General features: G+C 45.8%; 1 protein-coding gene across 5 annotated transcripts in view; it reads left to right on the top strand.

The window, feature by feature from the left end:
• The window catches only part of TP53INP2 (tumor protein p53 inducible nuclear protein 2), a 60,372-nt gene that overhangs the window by 19,952 nt on the left and 16,253 nt on the right, over positions 1-24,167 (top strand). For all 5 annotated transcript variants that reach the window (XM_030212729.1, XM_030212728.1, XM_030212727.1 and 2 more), the window contains one exon: positions 2,991-3,347. In XM_030212729.1, the coding sequence (XP_030068589.1) occupies positions 3,230-3,347 (118 nt within the window). In that variant the 5' untranslated portion in view covers positions 2,991-3,229. The remainder of the gene's footprint in view (positions 1-2,990; positions 3,348-24,167) is intronic.

Raw genomic sequence — 24,167 nt, 5'->3', positions numbered from 1 at the left:
TTTCAGGAAGACTGATTATCCGAATACACGGAGAATATCTAATATTGACAGAGAGTATCAGCTTTAACTTTCTGAATATACGGAGACATATCTGACAATAATTCAGCTGCTTTGGATTACTTTAAAAATACCTTCTCATCATTGTGACCCCTGACATAGGTGCGGCAGCACCGAAACACGGCCCGTGTCGGGTCTTTCATGAATAACTGTTGTCACCTAAAGTTGATGATTAAAAAAATTGTGTCCCTCTTTTTAAGGCCCCTGGTGCTTTTTTTTCTTTGGTAGGGCAATTTAAAACAGATGAAACTTCTTGTGATAGTTTAGAATCAAGAATTATACCCAAATAGTGGAAAGAAACTGGGCTTATGGGAAAATTTGAAACGAGTGAGATTGAGATCTGGTACAGGTGAATGACCTGCCCTTGTGGGAAGTGACAAGTGGGGCAACCACCCTGGGGTCCCGCACTGCTGTGGCAGACCTTCCCTCAGCATATGTGTTCCTCACAGCTTGTGAGCTGCAGTGGTGTAGCCAAGGGTGGGCTCGGGTGGGCCCAGGCCCACCCACTTTGGGCTCAGGCCCACCCAGTAGCAGCACACCTATGATGTGACTGGCAGGGATCCCCGAGCCCCACCAGCTGAAAACTCCCAACAACTGTTCCTCCTGCATATCTTTAAATAGCAGATCTTCACCTGCAGTGAGACGCAACTGATACATACTGCTTGCTTTGGCCCCATAGCCTTCCCTCTGATGTATTCCCGCCTATGCGGAAACAGGTAGATGCATCAGAGGGAAGGCTTTGGGGTCAACATGAGCAGTGTGTATTAGTTGCTGCTCGCTGCTGGTGAAAATCTGTTATTTAAAAAGGTATACAGGAGAAGGGGGGATGTTTGATAGACCATATGGCATGCAGGCGAGAGAGGGAGAGACCAAATCACTTGTGGGACAAGGCAGAGTTCTTCTGCCCACCCATCTTAGGCCAAGGCCCACCCAAAATTGGGTGTCTGGCTACGCCCCTGGTGAGCAGAGTGGCACATTTAGCCTACCTGGGTCCCCATACCCTCTGAGTCACCTTTGGGCTACTTATGACAGAAATTTTGGATGAACTGCTAAAACGTTATTTGAGGAGATGGAGGACTGACATGACTTTTAAGGTCAGCTTCCCTGTAGAAAAGAATTGGCCAGCTCTTCAGGTGCTGCAAAATAAGGCATGAAATGTCTACATGACACAAGCTGTTCACCTTCTAAACTGATATTATGCACAAGCTCTGAAGAGACCGAGGTCCTTTCTTCTAGCGTCTTCTCGTAGATGGGATTAGATATTAGTTGAGGGTCCCAGGTGTGATCCTGGAAACTGAAAAACCAGTGCCAGGCAGAATGGTAGAAACTAATATAAAGAACAGAATTACTGAACATACAGGAAACCGTGATTTCATGGAACTAACCCAGCATGGATTTAGCCAGGGGAAGTATTGCCTCACCGTCTGCTATATTTTCTTGAAGACATGAATAAACACGTGGATAGAAGTGAGCCAGTTCATGTGATGTGTTTGACAAGAGTTCCCTTCTATGAGACTCTTTGAAGAACTTAAAAAAGTTATGAGATAGGAGGCAATATTCCACCGTGGACTGGGAACTAGTTACAAAGGTAGAAACCAGTGTAGAAAGAAATGGTGGGGTGTGTCTGGGGCAGAGTGTGAGCCAGGGGCATAGCCAGACTTCGGCGGGAGGGGGGTTCAGAGCCTGAGGTGAAGGGGTACATTTTAGCCCCCCCCCCCGGTGCCGCCAACCTCACCCCCGCCATTGCCGACACCCCCCCCTGCCACTGCCACCACCACCACCACCTTTGACGACCCATGCCGATGGCCCTCTCGACCCCCCCCCTCCCGCCGCCAACCCGCCACCGCCATTGCCTACCTTTGCTGGCGGGGGACCCCAATCCCTGCCAGCCGAGGTCCTCTTCTTCCCACGAAGGCTTCGTTCTGTTTCTGACGTGCAGGACGTCAGATTCACAGAAACAAAACGAAGCCTGGCTGATCTGCAAGGCTTCGTTCTGTTTCTGTGAATCTGACATCCTGCACGTACAACGTGCAGGACGTCAGAAACAGAAAGAAGCCTTCGAGGGAAGAAGAGGACCTCGGCTGGCGGGGATTGGGGTCCCCCGCCAGCAAAGGTAGCTCGCAGCGGGGGAGGGTTGGCGGCAGGAGAAAGGGTCCAGAGGGTCGTCGGCAGGGGGGGTCCAGGGCCAAATCTACAGGGCCCCCATGGCCCCTCGTAGCTACGCCACTGGTGTGAGCATCTTCTGTGCTAATCGGTTAGAATGTCTACATTGCCGCACGAGTCTTGTTGCCCAAAACTGGGTGGCAGTAAGGGCTCGCGTACTAATCTGTTTTATTGGCCACGTGCAAATGACAAAATTAGTGTGTGGTCATCAATACAAAAATGGGAAATTTCGCTTTCGTAACCCTAGCGGTAAAATTGACCTTGGCGCATGGGAAAGATCCGCCTAACGGTGTGCTAAGGTCACTTTCTACTGCTGTTTGGTAAAAAGGCCCTTACTTTGTACCCTAGGGACTTGCCTAGTATGTTACGGTCATATTATTATATTAAACTTTTGTGTTGTATTTCCTTAAGCCAAAAATTGTTCTTTTTGCTTGATTTTTTTTTTTCTTAAATTTAATATTTATATATTTTACAATGATTATTAATTTTTGATAGTTTTTCTATAGCACAGGCTTTAACGTTATAGGGAGAACATTTAGGGCCCTGCTTATTAAGTTACGCTGGCGTTCTTAGCGTGTGCTAATGCTAGAGACACCCATATATTCCTATGGGTGTCTCCAGCATTAGCTCGTGCTAATTATAACACGCCTATAGCGCGGCTTAGTAAACAGGGCCCTGAGAAATTTAAAGTGAGTTGCAGCAAATCCCCCAACCACATCAGAAGTTTGTATCTGTAAAGGCGCTGAATCAACTTCTTTTCCTTTTTACAGGTCTTTTGCACTGAAGCCAAGTGAAAAACAACTCTACATGATTGCACTATTCAGAACTTGTCCCTGCTAAGATCCCTGTACAGAAAAGAGGCTCCTTCACTGTGGAAAAAAAAACACGCTACCAGCCCTAAAGCTCCGTCTTCACAACATCTGAGGCCAAAACACCATCTCATCCTCCCCTGGTTCTTTCTTTTGTATAAGGTTCACCTTGAAGCCATTCCCTCACCACCACCGTAACCATGTTCCAGCGAATCGCCAGCCTCCTCTTCGGCGAGGACACAGATAGTACCCTGGTGGAGCCGAAGCCTTTTCTGTCTGAAACGGAGGATGACGGGTGGCTGATCATTGACCTTCCAGGTGAGAAAATTGTTTTTAAAAAGCAAGGGAGTATTCATAACCCCTTAGCCACAGTTCTGAGGACTAGGCCTGTCAAACCTCCTGTTGAGAGGATCCTTGAATTTAAGAACTTTGACATGGCAGTTGAAAAATCAAGAAATGGCTTTTTTTTGTTGTTGTTGTTCCTTATTACCTAAAAGCAGGTGGTCAGTGGGGGTAATTTTTATAAAAAGACCTTGAACTGTTGAAGAACGCACATAGACGCTTATGTTTTTCCTTATAAAATATACAAAAACCAAAATAAATACCTTTTTTAGACAATTCAAATAAATGAGTGATGGTCCAACATACCAGAGGCAATAGCCAATATTTCTAAATCAAATACTTTATGCCTCATCCATTATAATCATCGGACCATTTTCAGAGCTTGAAACGCAATAATATGGACTGTAATACAGTGGAAGAATTAAGTGAAAGATTTATTTTTTGTTATAAGTGAAATAGATCTAAAATAAATTTAAAGGAATGTAATTTGAAGGACTATATCACGAGAGGCCTTTTATTTTATTTTAATTATTTGAAAATAGGCCAGTGATGACGATGGATGAGGCATAAAGCATTTGAATGTAGTTGATGATGAGAGGTGTTGAGCTGCAAGTGCTGATAAAGAACAGACCAATTCTGGTCGCCATATCTCAAAAAAGATATAGCGGAATTAGAAAAGGTTCAAAGAAGAACAACCTAAATGATAGAGGGGACGGAATTCCTCCCGTATGAGGTTATCAATAGAAATCAAACAAAAGAAAACATGGAAAAGAAAATAAGATGACGCCTTTTTTATTGGACATAACTTAATACATTTCTTGATTAGCTTTCGAAGGTTGTCCTTCTTCCTCAGATCGGAAATAAGCAAATGTGCTAGCTGACAGTGTATATAAGTGAAAACATTCAAGCATTACTATGACAGTAAAATAGATACTATTGGAGATTCTACATGGAATGTTGCCACTATTGGAGATTCTACATGGAATGTTGCTACTATTGGAGATTCTACATAGAATGTTGCTTCTATTGGAGATTCTACATGGAATGTTGCTATTCCACTAGCAACATTCCATGTAGAAGGCTGCGCAGGCTTCTGTTTCTGTGAGTCTGACGTCCTGCACGTACGTGCAGGACGTCAGACTCACAGAAGCAGAAGCCTGCGCGGCCACATTGGTGATCTACAAGGGCCGACTTCTACATGGAATGTTGCTAGTGGAATAGCAACATTCCATGTAGAATCTATAGAAACCAAACAAAATAAAACATGGAAAAGAAAATAAGATGGTACCTTTTTATTGGACATAACTTAATACATTTCTTGATTAGCTTTCGAAGGTTGCCCTTCTTCCTCAGATCGGAAATAAGCAAATGTGGTAGCAAATAGTATATATAAGAGAATCATCAAAGCATTACTTTGGCAGTCTGACAGAGTGGGAGGGTGGGGGTAGGTAGGAGGTATGCATGAGGACATCAAAGCATTTCATTGATATTCTAACAGGATGGGTGTGGGTAGGTGAGAGGAGGGTGATAAACAGAGAAATACAATTTTATGGTTTATAATGGGCTAGAAAACCCAGATCCTTAAGTCCTGTTTGTTGGGTGTCAAAATATTCAATCATTCTGACTTCAAAGGTCTTACGTTCCTGTATTGTTTTATGGTTCAACAATTTTATTGATGATATTACACGGATAACAGTACCAAGAAAACATAATGTATACTCTGATAATTAACAAATTCACAGCTCAAAAACCTAACGTATAACATTATCATCAATGTTTTAGTATAGAACCCCCCTCCCCCCCTGCCAGCACGCTAGAACAGTGGATTATGAACTCATATATTCCCCCAACCCATACCAAACTTCCACCACTCTCGAAATCTCGTCAGGAACAAGAAATGTTATCAAAAATTAGAACAGTAAGACAGACACTAAAATCCTTCCCTCTCCTGTATTATTCTAACTATGAAATCACTGGTGCAGTGTCCTGGTCTTGTAAAATGCTGGCCCACCGGGTTGGGAACCTGACTGGTATACCTCCTACCCACCCCCACCCTCCCACCCTGTCGGACTGTAATGCTTGGATGTCACACTCATATATACTATCTGCTACCACATTTGCTTATTTCCGAACTGACGAAGAAGGGCAACCTTCGAAAGCTAATCAAGAAATGTATTAAGTTATGTCCAATAAAAAAGGTATCATCTTATTTTCTTTTCCATGTTTTATTTTGCTTGATCTCTATTGATAACCTTTAAGAGTGGACTAACACGGCTACCACACCTCTCTACTCCCGTATGAGGAAAGGCTAATGAGATTAGGGCTCTTCAGTTTGGAAAAGAGACTGTTGAGGGGACGGTGATTCAGGTCTACAAAACCCTGAGTGGTGTAGAACAGGTAGAAGTGAATCAAATCCTTTTCCCCCCACTCATTCGAAAGGGACAAAGACCAGGGGGCACTCAATGAAATTACGTGGAAATACTTTTAAAACAAATCGGAGGAAATTGTTTTTTCACTCAAACAACAGTTAAGCTCTGGAACTCGCTGCTGGAGGATGTGGTGATGGCAGTTATTCAAACCTTTTTTTAAACCTAGATATATTAAGTTCCTGGAGGAGAAGTCCATAGTCTGTTATTGAGATGGACATGGGGGAAGCCACTGCTTGGCATGAGATTGGTAGCATGGGATGTAGCTACTAATTGTGTTTCTGCCAGGTATTTGGAAGCAGGATGCTGGGCTAAATTGGTCTGACCCAGTATTCTTATTTTCTTATGTAAATACACCAAGCGGTGAAAGCCGTAGTCAATTTTTTTATTAAAAACAGAAGAGGGAAAACAGTGCCCGACATGGCTAGTGAGTACCACATGGAGATAATATCCTTGTCCTTGGAGGTAACAGTTAGTTACCTGTATACTCGTATCACCCCTCTCCTCACTTCACTGGCTTCCGATCAGGTACCGCATACAGTTCAAGCTTCTCCTACTAACCTACAAATGCACTCGATCCACAGCCCCTCCTTACCTCTCTACCCTCATCTCCCCTTACGTTCCTACCCGTAACCTCCGCTCTCAAGACAAATCCCTCCTTTCAGTACCCTTCTCCACCACCGCCAACTCCAGGCTCCGCCCTTTCTGCCTCGCCTCACCTCATGCGTGGAACAAACTCCCTGAGCCCATACGCCAAGCCCCCTCCCTGCCCATTTTCAAATCACTGCTCAAAGCCCACCTCTTCAATGTCGCCTTCGGCACCTAACCACCACACCTCTACTCAGAAATCTAGACTGCACCAACTTGACATTTTGTCCTTTAGATTGTAAGCTCCTCTGAGCAGGGACCGTCCTTCTTTGTTAAATTGTACAGCGCTGCATAACCCTAGTAGCGCTCTAGAAATGTTAAGTAGTAGTAGTAGTAGCAGGTGTTCTCTGAGGGCAGCAGGATATATTCTCACGTAGCCTCCCTCCTCCCCTTGCAGTTCAGTTCTGTTAGCTAGAGACTCCACTGGTTAATCGAACACTAAAAAGTTCTATAAAAACCGGAGAGCGGTTCCCATGCAGGGCTTCGTCAGATGATCTTACCCCACATGTGAGACTTTTGTATCCTGGAGGAGGAAGTGATGTCGCTGGTACATTGGTACAGCTTAAATGGAGAGTGCTGTGTGGGCTAGTGAGAAAAATGCCTTATACCATGAGAGAAATCCGTCGTAAAGCCCTTACAGAGCTGCAGTGTGGCATGGAGAGGTTCCAGATGATGTGTTTTGATTTGTCTATTTTTTTTCCCTTTTGTTAGTATTTTATTATATATGCTCAGTTGTATCTCTCTGAGAATTGTAGATCGTGTGTGTAATACATTTTTTAATGCATAAAACATAATGATACGTTATGCCGGCAGAATTGAGCTCTTGATTACTCCCACCTCAGATGGGAACCACACATGTACTTCTTTACCTGCAGGGTTTTGGGGTGTTCCCGAGGAAGGGGGAAGCCGCTACTTACATTTTTGCCTTTAAAAAAAGATATCAAAATAAAAGCAGGCACAAATTTGCGTGGGAGCTTCTTTGTAAAGCAATAAAGGCAAACTCGCTGAATAATTTTACTTAGATTGTCCTGGCAAAACCCTGTGGGTAAAAATTACCCCTGGGCCTTGCAGAAATATGGCCAGTTTGGTGATTGGCCTGAAAAGGAGCATATGGTGTTTCTAGGGTTGCCAGCTGGCTGGTATTTATTTGGCTGACCTGACCGGTGCTCTTAGGCCAACTACTGGTCTGCAGACTGGCCTGGACTCCTCACGCCACTGCTCTGCCTCCCCCCACCCCTGCCATTTTGATAATTGTGACAGCGGTGGTGACGGCAGACTTAAATCCGGCCCTGCCCTCTGGACACTCACTGTGCAATGTGTCCACCCCAGGGCCAGCAGCAGAAGTGTTTAATCGCATCACCTGCAGCCACAGTTCCAGTCTCGCTTGTAGAAGATGCAAGATCTCAGGGGGATTTTCTCTTTAAAAAGATTGGTGCTCTAACTAGTACAGTGAAATAGCTCTATTAGAGAGTTGCACTTCACTTGCTAGTACAAATAACAAACAGCCCCCTTTGTATAACGCTTTTTAATTATTTATATCGTTCAAACATATCAAACATATATCATTCAAACATGCGTGGGATAAACATAAAGGAATCCTGTTCAGAAGGAATGGATCCTCAGGAGCTTAGCTGAGATTGGGTGGCAGAGCCGGTGGTGGGGGGCGGGGGGGATAGTGCTGGGCAGACTTATACGGTCAGTGCCAGAGCCGGTGGTGGGAGGCGGGGCTGGTGGTTGGGAGGCGGGGCTAGTGCTGGGCAGACTTCTACGATCTGTGCCCTGAAAATGGCAGATACAAATCAAGGTCAGGTATACACAAAAAGTAGCACATGTGAGTTTATCTTGTTGGGCAGACTGGATGGACCGTGCAGGTCTTTTTCTGCCGTCATCTACTATGTTACTATATTTCTTCAGAAATTATAAAAATTTCTTTTTCGCCTTTGTTTTTCCTCCTGTTACTTCAGGCTTTCAGCTCAACTGGAGCCCATCTTTATTGGGTTGCAGTGCCCAGAGACTCCATGAGGTGTTGGGGGGGGGGAGGGGGTTGCTCCTTATAGTTTAAATAGCCTTCTTAACTTGCCCCAAAATTTGCACTGATGCACTTGGCTAGGTGTCGCAGCCTGTGGCCCGGCCCCTGTATGTTACCCCTAGGTGACACCATTGAATGATTACAGGGGCCATAATTGCGGCCTTTTCAGGAACCCAGCTCTGGCTGACCTAGAGAGCAGAGGCTTGGCCTTGTAATCGGACCCAGGCCTGCCTGTCAAGTTATTTTTGAACAGTCCTACTTTCATATGTCTAGTAGCACTATAGAAATGGTGATTAGTAATAGTAGTTAAATGACAGATACATCACGCTTATCTACAGAGTATAGGCAGGTAACAATCAATACATTTAAAACAAACACAAGCACAAACAAATATAAAAAACTAAGGCCTATTGCACCTAATAAAGCCAAAGTAAATAAAAACGGGTCTTTCTTCCGAAACTCCATCAGATGAATTGCTAATGGCAGCCCCACGGTCTGTACATCGTCAACTGAAAAGACCCATGACCATGTACTGGATTTGCAAAGTGTCTGTAAGGAAGGGCAGTCTTAACTGTTGGCTGGAGTGCAAGAACCATGAAGGATTGTACCAATGGAACGACGTAGCCATTCCATGCACAGGTACCCTGAACATCGGAAGTATCAACCTAAACTGTACTCAACCATTTCACTGGCAGCCAGTACAGGGGGTTATATGATCCCACGGTCCTACTTCTTAGAACTTCAGTTTGGAGACCGAAGGCTAAGGGGAGAAATGAAATCCTGAGTGGAGCGGAACGGGCCAATGTGAAATTGATTTAGTCTTTCATAAAGTGCAAAGACGAGAGGATGCACCATGATGTTACTAAGTAGTGCATTTAAAACAAATGGGAAAACAGAAATTTTTTTCTCTCACCAGATAATGAGTTTTGAAACTTGGCGCTGGAGGATATGGTAAAAGCTGTTGGCGTAGCTGGGTTCAAAACAGGTTTGGACAAATTCTTGGAGGAGAAGTCCATGATCCTACTGTTAAGGTAGACCTGGGGAAAGCCTGTACTTATCTCTGGGGTTGGTAGCATGGAATCTTACTACTCTTTTTCGGGATTCTGCCGTGTACTTGTGACCTAGATTGGCCACTGTTGGAAGCAGGATAAGTACATAAGTACATAAGTAGTGCCATACTGGGAAAGACCAAAGGTCCATCTAGCCCAGCATCCTGTCACCGACAGTGGCCAATCCAGGTCAAGGGCACCTGGCACGCTCCCCAAACGTAAAAACATTCCAGACAAGTTATACCTAAAAATGCGGAATTTTTCCAAGTCCATTTAATAGCGGTCTATGGACTTGTCCTTTAGGAATCTATCTAACCCCTTTTTAAACTCCGTCAAGCTAACCGCCCGTACCACGTTCTCCGGCAACGAATTCCAGAGTCTAATTACACGTTGGGTGAAGAAAAATTTTCTCCGATTCGTTTTAAATTTACCACACTGTAGCTTCAACTCATGCCCTCTAGTCCTAGTATTTTTGGATAGCGTGAACAGTCGCTTCACATCCACCCGATCCATTCCACTCATTATTTTATACACTTCTATCATATCTCCCCTCAGCCGTCTCTTCTCCAAGCTGAAAAGCCCTAGCCTTCTCAGCCTCTCTTCATAGGAAAGTCGTCCCATCCCCACTATCATTTTCGTCGCCCTTCGCTGTACCTTTTCCAATTCTACTATATCTTTTTTGAGATACGGAGACCAGTACTGAACACAATACTCCAGGTGCGGTCGCACCATGGAGCGATACAACGGCATTATAACATCCGCACACCTGGACTCCATACCCTTCCTAATAACACCCAACATTCTATTCGCTTTCCTAGCCGCAGCAGCACACTGAGCAGAAGGTTTCAGCGTATCATCGACGACGACACCCAGATATTGGGTTAGATTTGACCCAGTAGGGGAACTCGTACTTTCATATGAAACAAGTCGGGCAAATTGCATTCTGTGCCAACTGATTTGTTAATACTAGAAGACAGAATTAACATTATGATAAAATGGATTTTCTATACTTCACTGGTTAAGGAATTTAAAACGCTTGTTCGGGCACTGATTCTTACACAATTAGATTGAATATTTTGTACTGTATGTGGGCTGCTTAGACTATGGGTATGATTGGACATTACAAAATAGCGCTGCTTGATTTATTATGTAAGCCTAGAAAAGAGGATCAAGTCTCCCCACTTTTTTATTCGACTCTGTCGGCTCCCAATAGAGACTTGGTGCTTTCTCAAATTGTGCACTTTTATTCCTAGTATTATGTAAGGCATTGCACTGTCTTATTTGTACAGAAACTAGACTAGTTTCTGTACGTATTTTTTGCTCTGCAGCTTATTTGAATTTTTGACTGTCTTGTGTCATTTTAAAACTTTTTGCACCATCTGGTAGATCTTTGCGAAACTGGAACCTCTTGAAACTCCAATTTCCATCGGTGAAGGGAATAACTGAAGAGAATGTTTACTTTAACAGTGTGTTATCAAGCCCTTCTTTTAAGGAACTCTCTGCCACAGGAAATTTAGATTGTGAAAACAACTACCTTAAGATTTTGTAGGTAGTAGCTTAAAACCTTCCTTTATCAGAAATTTGTTTTTAAGATAATGAATTGACTAATGATGATCTTTCAGTTTTTGATATTTGTTTTTTTTTTTTCTGTCAGGATCTAATAATTGTAATCCCCAGTATGTCCTGGTCTCTCTTTCTGTAATCCGCTTTGAACGATGTTCGCAGGGTAATAGCAGAATAGCATAACCGAACTGTTATCAGAGAGGGAGGTTTTGGGTTTTTTTTTTAAGTGGGAGTGTTTGGCAGACAAGTTTCTCTGAGAGGCTAAATATCTAAGGTAAATTTATGCTAAGGCATAAAGATGAGAACTGCAGATAAACATACAGAGCCAAGAAATGGAAATTTCTGGCTAGTACTTCTGCTCAAAAAGGAAGGAAAGAGACTTTGAATCTCTGATGCAGACTGCAGCTGGAGAAACAGCTCAGTCGGTCCTCGGTGACTTTGTACAAGGATTCTTATGTAAGCCGAGGACAGCTTGTTTGTAACATGCAAGCATTCCCCTGTGTAACAAACCTCTATAGTACAAACCTTGTTTGTACCAAACCAAAGTTATGTTCCTCAGGTTAAGTCTCTGTTATAACAGGCGTTCTGCAGCTTTCAGCCTATCCTAGGCACAGCGTCTCCTTGGGTCCTAGGCTGTGTCATCATGGGGTGGTGTTATAGTGAGGGGAGGGTTCTCATGGGGCTGTGTTGTAGTGAGCAGAGGTGTAGCTGCTATGGGGCCATGGGGGCCAGAGCCCCCGTAGATTTGGCCCTGGACCCCCCTGCCAATGACCCTCTCAACCCCCCCTCCTGCCGTCGCCGTCTAGTACCTTTGCTGGCGGGGGACCCCCAACCCCCGCCAGCCGAAGTCTTCTTGCTTTGTTTGGTTTCAGAGAATGTCTGATGTCCTGCACGTACACAACGTGCAGGACGTCAGACTCGCGGAAACAGAACGAAGCCTTGTGGGGCTTCGTTCTGTTTCTGTGAGTCTGACGTCCTGCACGTAACGAAGCCTTGTGGGGCTTCGTTCTGTTTCTGTGAGTCTGATGTCAGGACGTCAGACAGACTCAGAAACCAAACGAAGCAAGAAGACTTTGGCTGGTGGGGGTTGGGGTCCCCCGCCAGCAAAGATAGGCGACGTTAAGGCGACGGGCGGGGGGGGTCGTTGGCGGGAGGGCCACAGTTGTTGGAGGTGGTTCTGGCGGAGGCAGGGGGTGTCAGCAATGGCGGTGCCGGGGGGGGGGGGGGGGTTAAAATGCGCCCTCTCACCTTGGCTCTGGACCCCCCTAACGGTGAAGTCCAGATACGCCCCTGGTAGTGAGGGGAGTGCTGTCATGGGAATAGTGTTGTAAGGGGAGTTCGGCCTGTGCAGTTAACTTTAGCAATAGGTTTTACTTAAGGCAAAATGACCATTAGGTCCCCAGAGTGGAGAAGATTCTGAAGGGGAAAGCTCGGACATGCCAAGTCACACGCATTTGGTATCCTTCTCCAGCTTGCATGTATAACTGTATAATCTCATGTGGTCCGTCGAACTCACTTAAGGCCGCCGCTCGTAGCATTGAACAGGCGCTGCTTCCGGCCAAGGCAAGGCCTGCCTTCTGCCGCTCCCACCTCCAGAAACTGGAAACATCGTCGGATGAGGTGGGACCAGCAGAAGAAGAGAATGGAAGGCGGGGATAACGCGCTATAAGCCTGGCATTTTTCCTACCTGCCAGTTTCCTGGAAACCAATGGAGCTGTCTGAATTTGGGGTCCTTCAGGTGTATTGTAGGAGTGAATGGGAGATATTTGGTGGGAAGAGAGGTCACCGAGGGAAGGTGCAGAATGTTTTTCCTTGGTAGTATGATGAATCTTTTGTGCACTCAAAATAGTTACATTGATCCTTGGCTGGATACCATTAGACTTCTGCATTATGTTCCTTCAACAGGAATGCACTTTCATATAAAATGAAAGTAGAAATTTTCCATTAAGTTTCCTCATTTAATTTTAAAAACAGATTAAAAAACAAACAAACCAAAAACCCCTAAGAGATGATTCTTCCCCCCCAACACTTCATTTCATTTTAAAATGGAACCCTAACCTTCAGCCAGAATTATGCTCCAGTGCCACAGCACAGCAGACAGACCTGAAGGTAATTCTGGCCCTTCCTAAGTCTAATTGGTTCCCGCTGTGCAGGTCAGGCAGAGGAGGATCCTGATGGTAGGACAGGAAACGTTCTCTCCCTGCAGACTTCCAAGGGCACGAGCACCTCCAGAATTAGCTCTGGGAAGAGAGTGGTGGTTTCATTTGCATCGTTCTGCAAGCTGTACAAGGGGGGCCCTATTTATAGATGACTCTGATGGAAAGGGTTAGATTAGTCAGTGGTCGGAAGACATTTTTAAAGTGGTTTACTTCATATGTTCATGCATGAAATAGTTTGGTGTGAAGGGGACAAATGAGGACTGAATAGTTATAGCCATCCAAGGGACTTGGTTGGCCTAGAAACAAATGGGGAGGCTACAAAGACTTGATAAGTATTGGCATGAGTCTTAGTTTGTTCCCGTTCTCTGTCAGGTCCTGGGATTTGTCAGTTGCTAGCAGCATGGAGGCTCTTCGGGTGCTGGAAGGTGACCAGGGCTGCATTGAAATTCTCTGCTAAGCTCCCTGACCAGGGGAAGGGGTTGGAATAAACATTTACTTAGACACACTTTTAAAATTTAATTTTACTGACTGAATGTCTGTCCTATTGTTTGTGCGTTATTACAACTGTGTGTTTCGTGATCTGCTTAGAAGCATGACAGTGGAGTGAACTGAAATGATGCGTAGCTGGCCAGCTGACGACAGAAAGCCCTTTCACAGATACCCATGGAATCTAGAACTGCATGTGCGGAGGCTAGCAATCTCTGGACCCTCAAGGTTAAAGTATGCTTGCAAAGGAAATTAAAGAGGGAGGGGGAGGTTCCGTGGGATTGGAGAAGAGCAGATGTAGTCCCTCTTCACAAAAGTGTTGACAGAGAAGAAGCTGGAAACTACAGGCCGGTAAGCCTCACTTCGGTTATTGGAAAAGTAATGGAAGCGATGCGGAAGAAGAGGATGGTGAATTTCCTGGAATCCAATAAGTTGCAAGATTCGAGATAACATGGTTTTACCAAAGGTGAAGCATGCCAAACAAACCTCATTGGGTGACCAGAGAATTGGATCAAAGATGTATGATAGATGTAATCTACTTAGATTTCAGCAAAGCCTTTGGCACGGTTCCTCATAGGAGGCTCTTGAATAAACTTGACAGGCTGGAGATAGGACCCGAAGTGGATTAGGAATTGGTTGACGGACAGATGCCAGAGGGTGGTGGTTAATGGAATTCAACTGGATGAGGGAAAGGTGAGTAGTGGAGTGCCTCAGGGATCGGTGTTTGGCCCGATTTTGTTCAATATATTTGTGAGTGACATTGCTGAAGGGTTAGAAGGTAAAGTTTGCCTTGTTGCAGATGATACCAAGATTTGTAACAGAGTGAACAACCTGGAGGGAGTGGAAAACATGAAAAGGAATCTGCTGAAGCTAATGTTTGGCAATTAAAAGAAGTGCAAAGTGATGCACTTAGGGAGTAGAAATGCACGGGAGACATACGTGTTAGGCAGTGAGAGTCTGATATGCACAAACAGGGAGAGGGATTTTGGGGTGTAAGTATCTGAGGAGCTGAAGGCATTGAAACAGTGTGACAAGATGGTGGCCCTAGCCAGAAGGATGCTAGGCTTTATAGCGAGAGGTGTAATCAGCAGAAGATAGGAGGTGTTGATGCCCCTCTGCGTTTGGTGAGGCCCCACCTGGAGTATTGTGTTCAGTATTGGAGGCCATATCTTGCTAAGGATGTAAAAAGACAAAGTGGTGCAAAGAAAAGCTACAAAAATGGTATGGGATTTGCGTTACAATACGCATGAGGAGAGACTTAATGACCTTTCCTGGAGGAAAGGAGATTCAGATGTTCAAATATTTGAAATGTATTAATCCACAAACAAACATGAAGGCGGTAGAACTAGAGGACATGAATTGAAGTTGAAGGGAGGCAGACTCTGACAGGAAGTATTTTTTTCATAGAGAGGGTGGTAGATACTTGGCATGCCCTCCCACAGGTGGTGGTGGTGATGAAAACGGCAACTGAATTAAAAAATGCGTAGAATAACCACAAAGGAATCCTGTTCAGAAGGAATGGATCCACAGAAGCTTAGCAGAGATTGGGTGGCAGAGCCGGTAATTGGGAAGCAAAGCTAGTTCTGGGCAGACTTGTACGGTCTGTGCCCTGAAAATGGCAAGGACAAATCAAGGTCAGGTATACATAAACTCCTGCTAGGCAGACGGGATGGACTGTACAGTCTTTATCTGTCGACATTTACTATGCTGTGACGTTACTATGTAAGTTCGTTGTGAGCACGAATGTGAATTTCTTTGAAATATAGGTGCTTCTCAGATTGTTTTACTAATATTTGGAATGAAAAGGGATATGTATGCTAGTATGGATATATGATGAGAAAAACGTTTCAAATCCTTTGAGCAGCTTCATACAATTTGGGGAGCTCTCTGGGTAGATCTAGTCCACGTAAATGTTACTCATGCTTTTTGTAAGAATTTCATCTGTCTCGTTTTATCCGTATAGAAAGAGGTGTTCCCTTGGGGTATGTTTAGCTTGGGGGAGTCACCCACACTCATATAACATGATTTTCAAACGGATGCTTGTAGTTTTTCCTCCTCCGCATAAGCCATTTGCTGAAATAGTAGCTGAAACAGATATGGATATTTTTGTACTTACTGAAGATAAAGCAAATTTTCGTACATTGTGTTTGATGACTTAATTAGCCCAGGTAGGAACAAATGCTTGAGAATGAGAAGTGCTTGTCAGATGACGCTTAAATTCTTATTTAACCAAGGGAAATCCTGGGGAATTTACACCGAGTGGTCCAGGATTGTGGATTCTACAATCTAACGGTTGTAGACGTCTTTGAACTGGCTTAGTTCCTGGAAGAGCTCTAGGGAATGCTGGATGGCTACGGTTTTGCCCATTCATTTTGAGCTGTAATTGTGCTAGGAGAAAGTTGGACCATTCCATGACCACCGAAGTTTGTTCTGAGAATGCAGCCAGAGCAAATGCCCAGGAGCCTCATTTCAAGAAAACTTTGCAGCGATCACTGAGGAGAGTGGAGAGCCGCAAGAAAATTGAACTCCTAGTTACAAAACACACAAGAACTATTTATCCATAGATTTTTATCCCAATTTTCAAAGTCAGAGTACACGTATTTTCACTTATAAAATTGCTTAAGTACCCATAGACCAGGGGAGGTCAACCATGGTCCCCGAGGGCCACAACCCAGACTGGTTTTCAAGATTTCCACAATGAACATGCATGAGACCAATTTTGGATGTACTCCTTCCATTGTCTGCAAATTAGATCTCGTGCATATTCATTGTGGAAACCTCGAAAACCCGTGTTGTGGGTCTCGATGGTTATGCTTGCCCACCCTTGCCATAGACAGTTTTTTTTTTCCTCATGGGTACTTTTTTCCAACCAAAACAACTCGGGTACTTCTGAAAATAGTGTGCAGCACTGCAATCCTGCCCAAGCCCTAACCACATCCCTACTAACTTCAGATAAATGTACAGCAGAATATACATATTTTTAATCTCTACATAGTATGAGCAAATTTCAAATAGCCCATTTTCATGGGCAGAACACTATGTCTACATTTGTCCCCTCCCCAGTGTTTATTCCAGTGGAACTAATTCGTGGCCTATAGCCAGATTCCCTTGGCTGATCGCCGACTTGGCTTAATCTTTGAATTTTCTAGCTTGCTCAACTCTGATTTATAGTATGTGGCTGGCCTTGATCGTGGTGTATTTTAGGATTGTCTTTTGAACTAGTGCACTCTTCAATGTTTACATGGGTGTCCTATATAGTGTAGGAGCTCTCGAGCCAGTCTGCCTACAATTGAGGCAGTGCATGCAAATTTACCTCATGTGTATCCTGAAAACCTGGCTGGCTAGGGGTGTCGTAAGGACTGGGTTAAGATCCATTGATCTAGTTATAAAAGAATGGTTGGGTCTAAAAGGTTGGAGGGAAAGTGTATCATGATTTATGTATCCAAGTTCTGTCTTGAATTACTGTCCTGCTGTAGCACTATATATAGCAAATCATAAATATCTCGTAAGCAAACATGTTTATCTGTGCTCTCCTAAAACATGTGAAACTACACCCAGACATGCCTGGCCACTCATATTTATTTATCAACAACAGAACACATCATGACACTAGAAACCTACTTCTCCTCTTCCTCCACTTTCTATCTCAGTCGATAACACCCTCATCCTCCCTGTCTCATCTGCCCGCAACCTTGGAGTCATCTTTGACTCCTCCCTCTCCTTCTCTGCGCATATCCAGATATCCAAGACCTGTCGCTTCTTCCTCTTTAACATCAGCAAAATTCGCTCTTTCCTCTCTGAACACACCACCCAAACTCTCGTCCACGCTCTCATTACCTCTCACCTTGACTACTGCAACTTACTCCTCACCGGCCTCCCACTTAGCCACCTATCCCCCCTTCAATCTGTTCAGAACTCTGCTGCACGTCTTATATTCCGCCAGAACCGATATACTCATATCACCCCTCTCCTCAGGTCACTTCACTGGCTTCCAATCAGATACCGCATTCAGTTCAAGCTTCTCCTTCTTACCTACAAATGCACTCAGTCTGCTGCCCCTCACTACCCTCATCTCCCCTTACGTTCCCGCCCGAAACCTCCATTCACAGGACAAATCCCTCCTCTCATTACCCTTCTCCACCACCGCCAACTCCAGGCTTCGCTCATTCTGCCTCGCCTCACCCTATGCTTGGAACAACCTCCCCGAGTCCTTACGCCAAGCCCCCTCCCTGCCCATCTTCAAGTCTTTGCTTAAAGCCCACCTCTTCAATGCTGCGAGGATGGTATGGGAGTTGCGTTCCAAGACGTATGAAGAGAGACTTGCTGACCTGAACATGTATACTCTGGAGGAAAGGAGGAACAGGGGTGATATGATACAGACGTTCAAATATTTGAAAGGTATTAATCCGCAAACGAATCTTTTCCAGAGATGAGAAGGCGGTAGAACGAGAGGACATGAAATGAGATTGAAGGGGGGCAGACTCAGGAAAGATGTCAGGAAGTATTTCTTCACAGAAAGGGTGGTGAACCCTTGGAATGCCCTCCCGCGGGAGGTGGTGGACATGAAAACGGTAATGGAATTCAAACATGCGTGGGATAGGCATAAAGGAATCCTGTGCAGAAGGAATGGATCCACAGAAGCTTAGCTGAAATTGGGTGGCGGGGGGAAGAGGGGTTGGTGGTTGAGAGGCTAGGATGGGGAAGGGCAGACTTATACGGGGTCTGTGCCAGAGCCGGTGATGGGAGGCGGGACTGGTGGTTGGGAGGCGGGAAATACTGCTGGACAGACTTATACGGTCTGTGCCCTGAAAAAGACAGGTACAAATCAAGGTAAGGTATACACATATGAGTTTATCGTGGGCAGACTAGATGGACCATGCAGATCTTTTTCTGCCGTCATCTACTATGTTACTATGTTCAATGCTGCGTTCGGCACCTAACTCTTACCTCTCAGGAATTCCAGACTGCCCCAATTTGTCTGCCCCTATCGGTCTGACTGTTCACGTGTCCTTTAGATTGTAAGCTCTTTGAGCAGGGACTGTCCTTCTATGTTAAATTGTACAGCGCTGCGTAACCCTAGTAGCGCTTTAGAAATGTTAAGTAGTAGTAAGTAAGTAGAAGTCTGACTCCAGATTAAGGGGAGGAGAGAACAGAAACTCGCCTAGGTTTTTCCTTGCAAAGAAGCAATCCTGAAAGCTGGAAGAAAAAAAAGACAAATAGTTTGAAAGGGCATATGTTATCTTTCAACTGATTTTACAGACTCAACTGCAGGGTTTTTTGTTTTTTTTGAGTACCTAAGGCTGATGAGAGAGCAGATCTCTTTCCGAGCGGTACCCACTTCTGCTGGCGTACGAGTCCAGAGTCTTAGAGTATCATATTGTGCTGAGTAATATCCAGTGTCGGTCACAGTCGGACTCAGAGGTGAAGGTGCAGCCTTTACGGCTTGGTCTTCCTCTGGTAAATGCTTCCTAGATCCTTTTAGGCCCCGTAGTGGTCTTTATCTGCCCTCATTTACTATGTTACATGTTAAGCTCCTTTTCTTGGATGGTGGCACCTAATACAGAACCTAGTCTCATGTACCTATGTGGCTTACGGTTTATTAATTTATATTCTACCTATTCGTAAGCGGAGTACATATTAAATATACATGGTCATAAAATAAAAATATAAAATAAAAAGAACAATAACAAATCAGATAAAAATGCAAAAAATATCCAACATGTACCATCATGGAGATGCCTCATCCCTTATAATAATTCTCACCATCAACGTTCTAATGTGGGACTGCCTGTGTCCGTGCCTCCTGAGCTAGGCTCCGAAGCCCGGATGACGTCACTCACAGCTGATTCAAAGGCAAGGGGATCTACTCCTCCCCCTGCCTGGGAATCAGCTGTCAGTGCGCCGCGCAACAAAAAACTGCAAGCGCGGCATCACAAACCCCCCCCAGCGCATCACCAAATCACCCCCCCCCCAAGCACATCAAACACCCCCCTCCCCCCACCCGAAGCACATCTACACCCCTCCCACACACACGTGGCTCCCTCACGCCCCTCCCACCGAGATCCACACTGCACCCTCCCTCCGATTTCAACACCCCCCCTTCCGCGTTACTGACCCCTAGACCCCCCTGCCGCGACACTCTTGACCCCCCTTTCCGCCAAAAACCCTCCCCCGCCGCCGTCGCCGTGTACCTGTGCTGACGGGGGACCCCAACCCCCGACAGCCAAAGTCCGCTTCTCGACTGCGTGGCGTTGCTTGAACAATGAACTGATCAAGTTTCTGTGCATGCGTCTGACATCAGACGCACACACGGAAAGTTGATCAGACTCAGCAAGCAAACAACGCCGGCGTAGACGAGAAGAGGACTTCGGCTGTTGGGGGTTGGGGTCCTCCGTCAGCACAGGTACGCGACAGTGGAGTCGGGGGAGGGTTTTCGCTGGAAAGGGGGGGGGTCGAGAGGGTCGCGGCAGGGGGGTCCAGGGGTCAGTAACGCGGGGGGGGGGGGGGGGGTTGTTGAAATCGGAGGGAGGGTGGAGTCTGGAACTCGGTGGAAGGGCGTGAGGAGGCCTTGAACTGGAAGGAAGGAAGGAAGGAGAAGGAAGGAAGGGAGGGGGGTGTGGGTCTCGCAGGGGACAGAGCGAGAGAGGGTTGGGGAATTACCTTGCTAGCGCCTGTTTCATTTCCTACCGAAACGGGCCTTTTTTACTAGTATTATATAAAGTTTAGCACCCAAATTTGTGACTAGCACATTTATAGAACAGTGGCAGTTGTCAGCCTAACTTAATTGTTAAATTAGATACCAGTTGGCCTTAAGCACCAATAATGGACCTTAAGCGGTATTATTTAGTAACTGCACGTAGGCCTTATTCTATAAACTTAGCGCCTAAATGCTATAATGAGCGACTATAGAGGGAGCGTGCCCATGGGTGGATTGGGGGTGTGATTTGTAGTTCTGTGCATATGACTTGCGCGTGAGTGCTCGCATCTACCGTTAGGTGCACACGTGCCGACTTGCGCATCATTCTATGATGGAAATTTCATGCACACAATTGCCATTATAGAATTGGGGCTTAGCACTCAATTTTTGCCATACTTTCTTGAGTATTGTTTTTCCCTATATGCAATACTTTATACTTGTCCACATCCACCCCCCCCCCCCCCCCCCTCCGGGTCTCAAAAGGTCCTCCTGTAATTCCTCGCAATCCACTCATGATTTATCATCTTTGAATAATTTTGTGTTATCAAAAAATGTGAGCACTTTAATTGCTGCTCTTTGAAGGCACACAAACGCACAGATGCTTTGTCCCTGAAGTAATGTGACCCATGCATTGCTAAGAGTTTCATCAGACGTTACCCATCACAAAGCAATTATGTCTAGAAGTTGCATCGCATAACATTGACAGCTGGCACACTTGTGCTACTTTTCCTCTCCTCAAATACAAGCCAAGCTTGAAGCATTATGGAATCAAACAGGCCACAACTTTATTGTACAAAGTTAGCAGCAATTTACCTGGAGTTCAGCATTAAGAGTTGGCAGGGCCGTGCCTAGGGTCTCTGGCGCCCCCCTGCAGACTATCAATTGGCGCCCCCCCCCCCGTGAAAATGATCACGCCCCCCCCCCCATGAAAATGATCGCTCACCACTTGCCACACTGATAGGAATTGTCAGCAATATTCTTAGAAACAAATTGCTATACATTGCAAAATAAGATAGCAGATGTAAATTCTCAAAGTGGACATATTCCAAATGCTAAAATGAAAATAAAATGATTTTTTTTCTACCTTTGTTGTCTGGTGACTTTCTTTTTTCAATCATGCTGGTCCAGTATCTGATTCTGCTGCTATCTGTCCTCTTAACTCCATTTCCAGGGCTTCCTTTCCATTTATTTCTTTACTTTTCTCCTTTCTTCTTCATTTCTTGCTCTATATCCATTTCCAGCAATTTCTCCTCTCCCTGGGTCCTGCCCTCCCATCCATGTCCATTCTTGTCCCTCTCTGCCCTTCCCTCCTCCATCCATAGCCAGCAATCCTCCTCTCTCCCCTCACCTCCATTTCCAGCAATTTGTTCTCTCCCTGGGCCCCCATGTCCATCCTTGTCCCTCTCTGCCCTTCCCTCCTCCATCCATAGCCAGCAATCCTCTCTCCCCTCCCCTTCCAGCAATTTGTCCTCTCCCTGGGCCCTGCCCTCCCATCGATGCCTCTCTGTCCTCCCATCCATGCCTCTCTGCTCTTCCCTCCGCACCCTGGGGCCTTTAAATCTTTTACTTCCGGTCGCAGCAGCGTCAGTGAAAGCGGAGAGCTGCCGACGTCTCCCTTCCCTTTGCGCTCTTGGTTCCCTCAGTGTCCGCCTTCTTCTGACGTCAGAAGAAGGCGGGACACTGAGGGAACCAACGAGTGCAAGGGAAGGGAGACGTCGGCAGCAGTGGCGTAGCTAGGGTAGTTGACACCCGGGGCCGGTCATTTTTTTAACACCCCCCCCCCCCCAAATCCAGTACTAGGCATACCGAGAATACAAAACACGACCTATAGAGCAATTTTATCATACCATAAGCAGTCGTTTCTATGAGTCACACAAGGAAAAGGAAAGCATCTTAAGCACTACAGTGAGCACTAGAACATCAATTCACCTATTGTAAAACGAAACCAGACAGAATAGTACAGATCGTTGATCCTGCACAGTCAGTGCCAACTGAAAGCCATGTCTTTTTCACAAACACAGATACACCCTAATCCACTATAGAATAAGTAATCATAAACTTTCTATTTAGACAAAAATTAAACTGAACCCCCGATGCCAGACTCTGCATACAATGCAACGCCAAAGAAACAGAAAATGTCTCCTAGTACTGTGCAAAATATAAAGACAGCAGATGTAAATTTGAAAAAACTAACAAATACCAATCACCACTTTACAAATTAACACATAGAAATAAAACAAATACAGAAAATAAAATAATACCATTTTATTGGACTAATACATTTAACTTCCAGAGGCCAAAATCTCCTTCCTCAGGTCAATACAGTATAGTGCTGTTACAGTATCCTATCCTGATCTGAGGAAGGGGGTTTTGTTCTCTGAAAGTTAAGTCAAAATGTATTAAAATTAGTCCAATAAAAAGATGACCTTATTTACATGTTCTATTTATAAACATTTATTAACACAGCTAAAATACTATATCCTAAAGCAAAATAATAAAAATATATATTTACAGTTTGTTGTCTTTGGTTTCTGCTTTCCTCATCTTCTTTTCACCGTCTTCCTTCCATCCAGCATCTGTCTTCGCTCTCTCTCTGCCATCCAGTGTCTGCCCTCTCTAATGTGCCTTCCATCCACCATCTGCCCTCTATTTCTGTCCCTTCCATCCACTGTCTGCCCTTTCTCTCTGCTCCTTCGATTCACCATTTGCCCTCTCTCTTTCCCCCTCCCATCCATTCAGGGTCTGCCCTCCCTCTCACTCCCCATTCCATCCAGGATCTATCCCCCCTCTCTCAATGCCCCCTCTTTTCAGCTCCCAGTTCCCACCTGCGGCTGCCCCTAGTTCCAGATCCATTGATTCTCCCATCCACCCCTGCCCCAGGCATGACCCCATTCTCCCTCCTGCTCACTTTTCAGACCCCAGTTCCAGATCCATGCCCCTTCTCCCATCTGTCTCCCACCCAGTCCCTTCTGCTATCCAAGTGCCCCCACCCTCACCCCATCTGTCTCCCACCCAGTCCCTTCTGCCCATCCGAGTCCCCCTCACCCCATCTGTCTCCCACCCAGTCCCTTCTGCTATCCAAGTGCCCCCACCCTCACCCCATTTGTCTCCCACCCAGTCCCTTCTGCTATCCATGTGCCCCCCACCCTCACCCCATCTGTCTCCCACCCAGTCCCTTCTGCCCATCCGAGTCCCCCTCACCCCATCTGTCTCCCACCCAGTCCCTTCTGCTATCCATGTGCCCCCCCACCCTCACCCCATCTGTCTCCCACCCAGTCCCTTCTGCCCATCCGAGTCCCCCTCACCCCATCTGGCTCCCACCCAGTCCCTTCTGCTATCCAAGTGCCCCCCACCCTCACCCCATCTGTCTCCCACCCAGTCCCTTCTGCCCATCCGAGTCCCCCTCACCCCATCTGTCTCCCACCCAGTCCCTTCTGCTATCCGAGTCCCCCCCACCTTCACCCCATCTGTCCCCCACCCTCACCCTGCCTCGTCTTCTCCCTGCCACCCGGTCTTTAAAAATAAATTGCCGACGCGATAGGGAGCGCAGCACCTCGTGTGCAAGTAAAAGAAGCGGATCCGATCATCTCATTTGGCCTTCCTTCACTGTCCCGCCCTAGAGGAAATAGGAAGTTGCGTCAGAGGAGGGCGGGACAGTGAGGGAAGGCCCAATGAGATGATCGGATCCGCTTCTTTTACTTGCACACGAGGTGCTGCGCTCGCTATTCGCGTCGGCAAT

This window comes from Microcaecilia unicolor, chromosome 8 (genome assembly GCF_901765095.1).
Source record: "Microcaecilia unicolor chromosome 8, aMicUni1.1, whole genome shotgun sequence".
NCBI classification, from domain to species: domain Eukaryota; kingdom Metazoa; phylum Chordata; class Amphibia; order Gymnophiona; family Siphonopidae; genus Microcaecilia; species Microcaecilia unicolor.
Note: the sequence above shows the minus strand (reverse complement) of the source record. Positions and strands in the feature narration are given on the sequence as shown.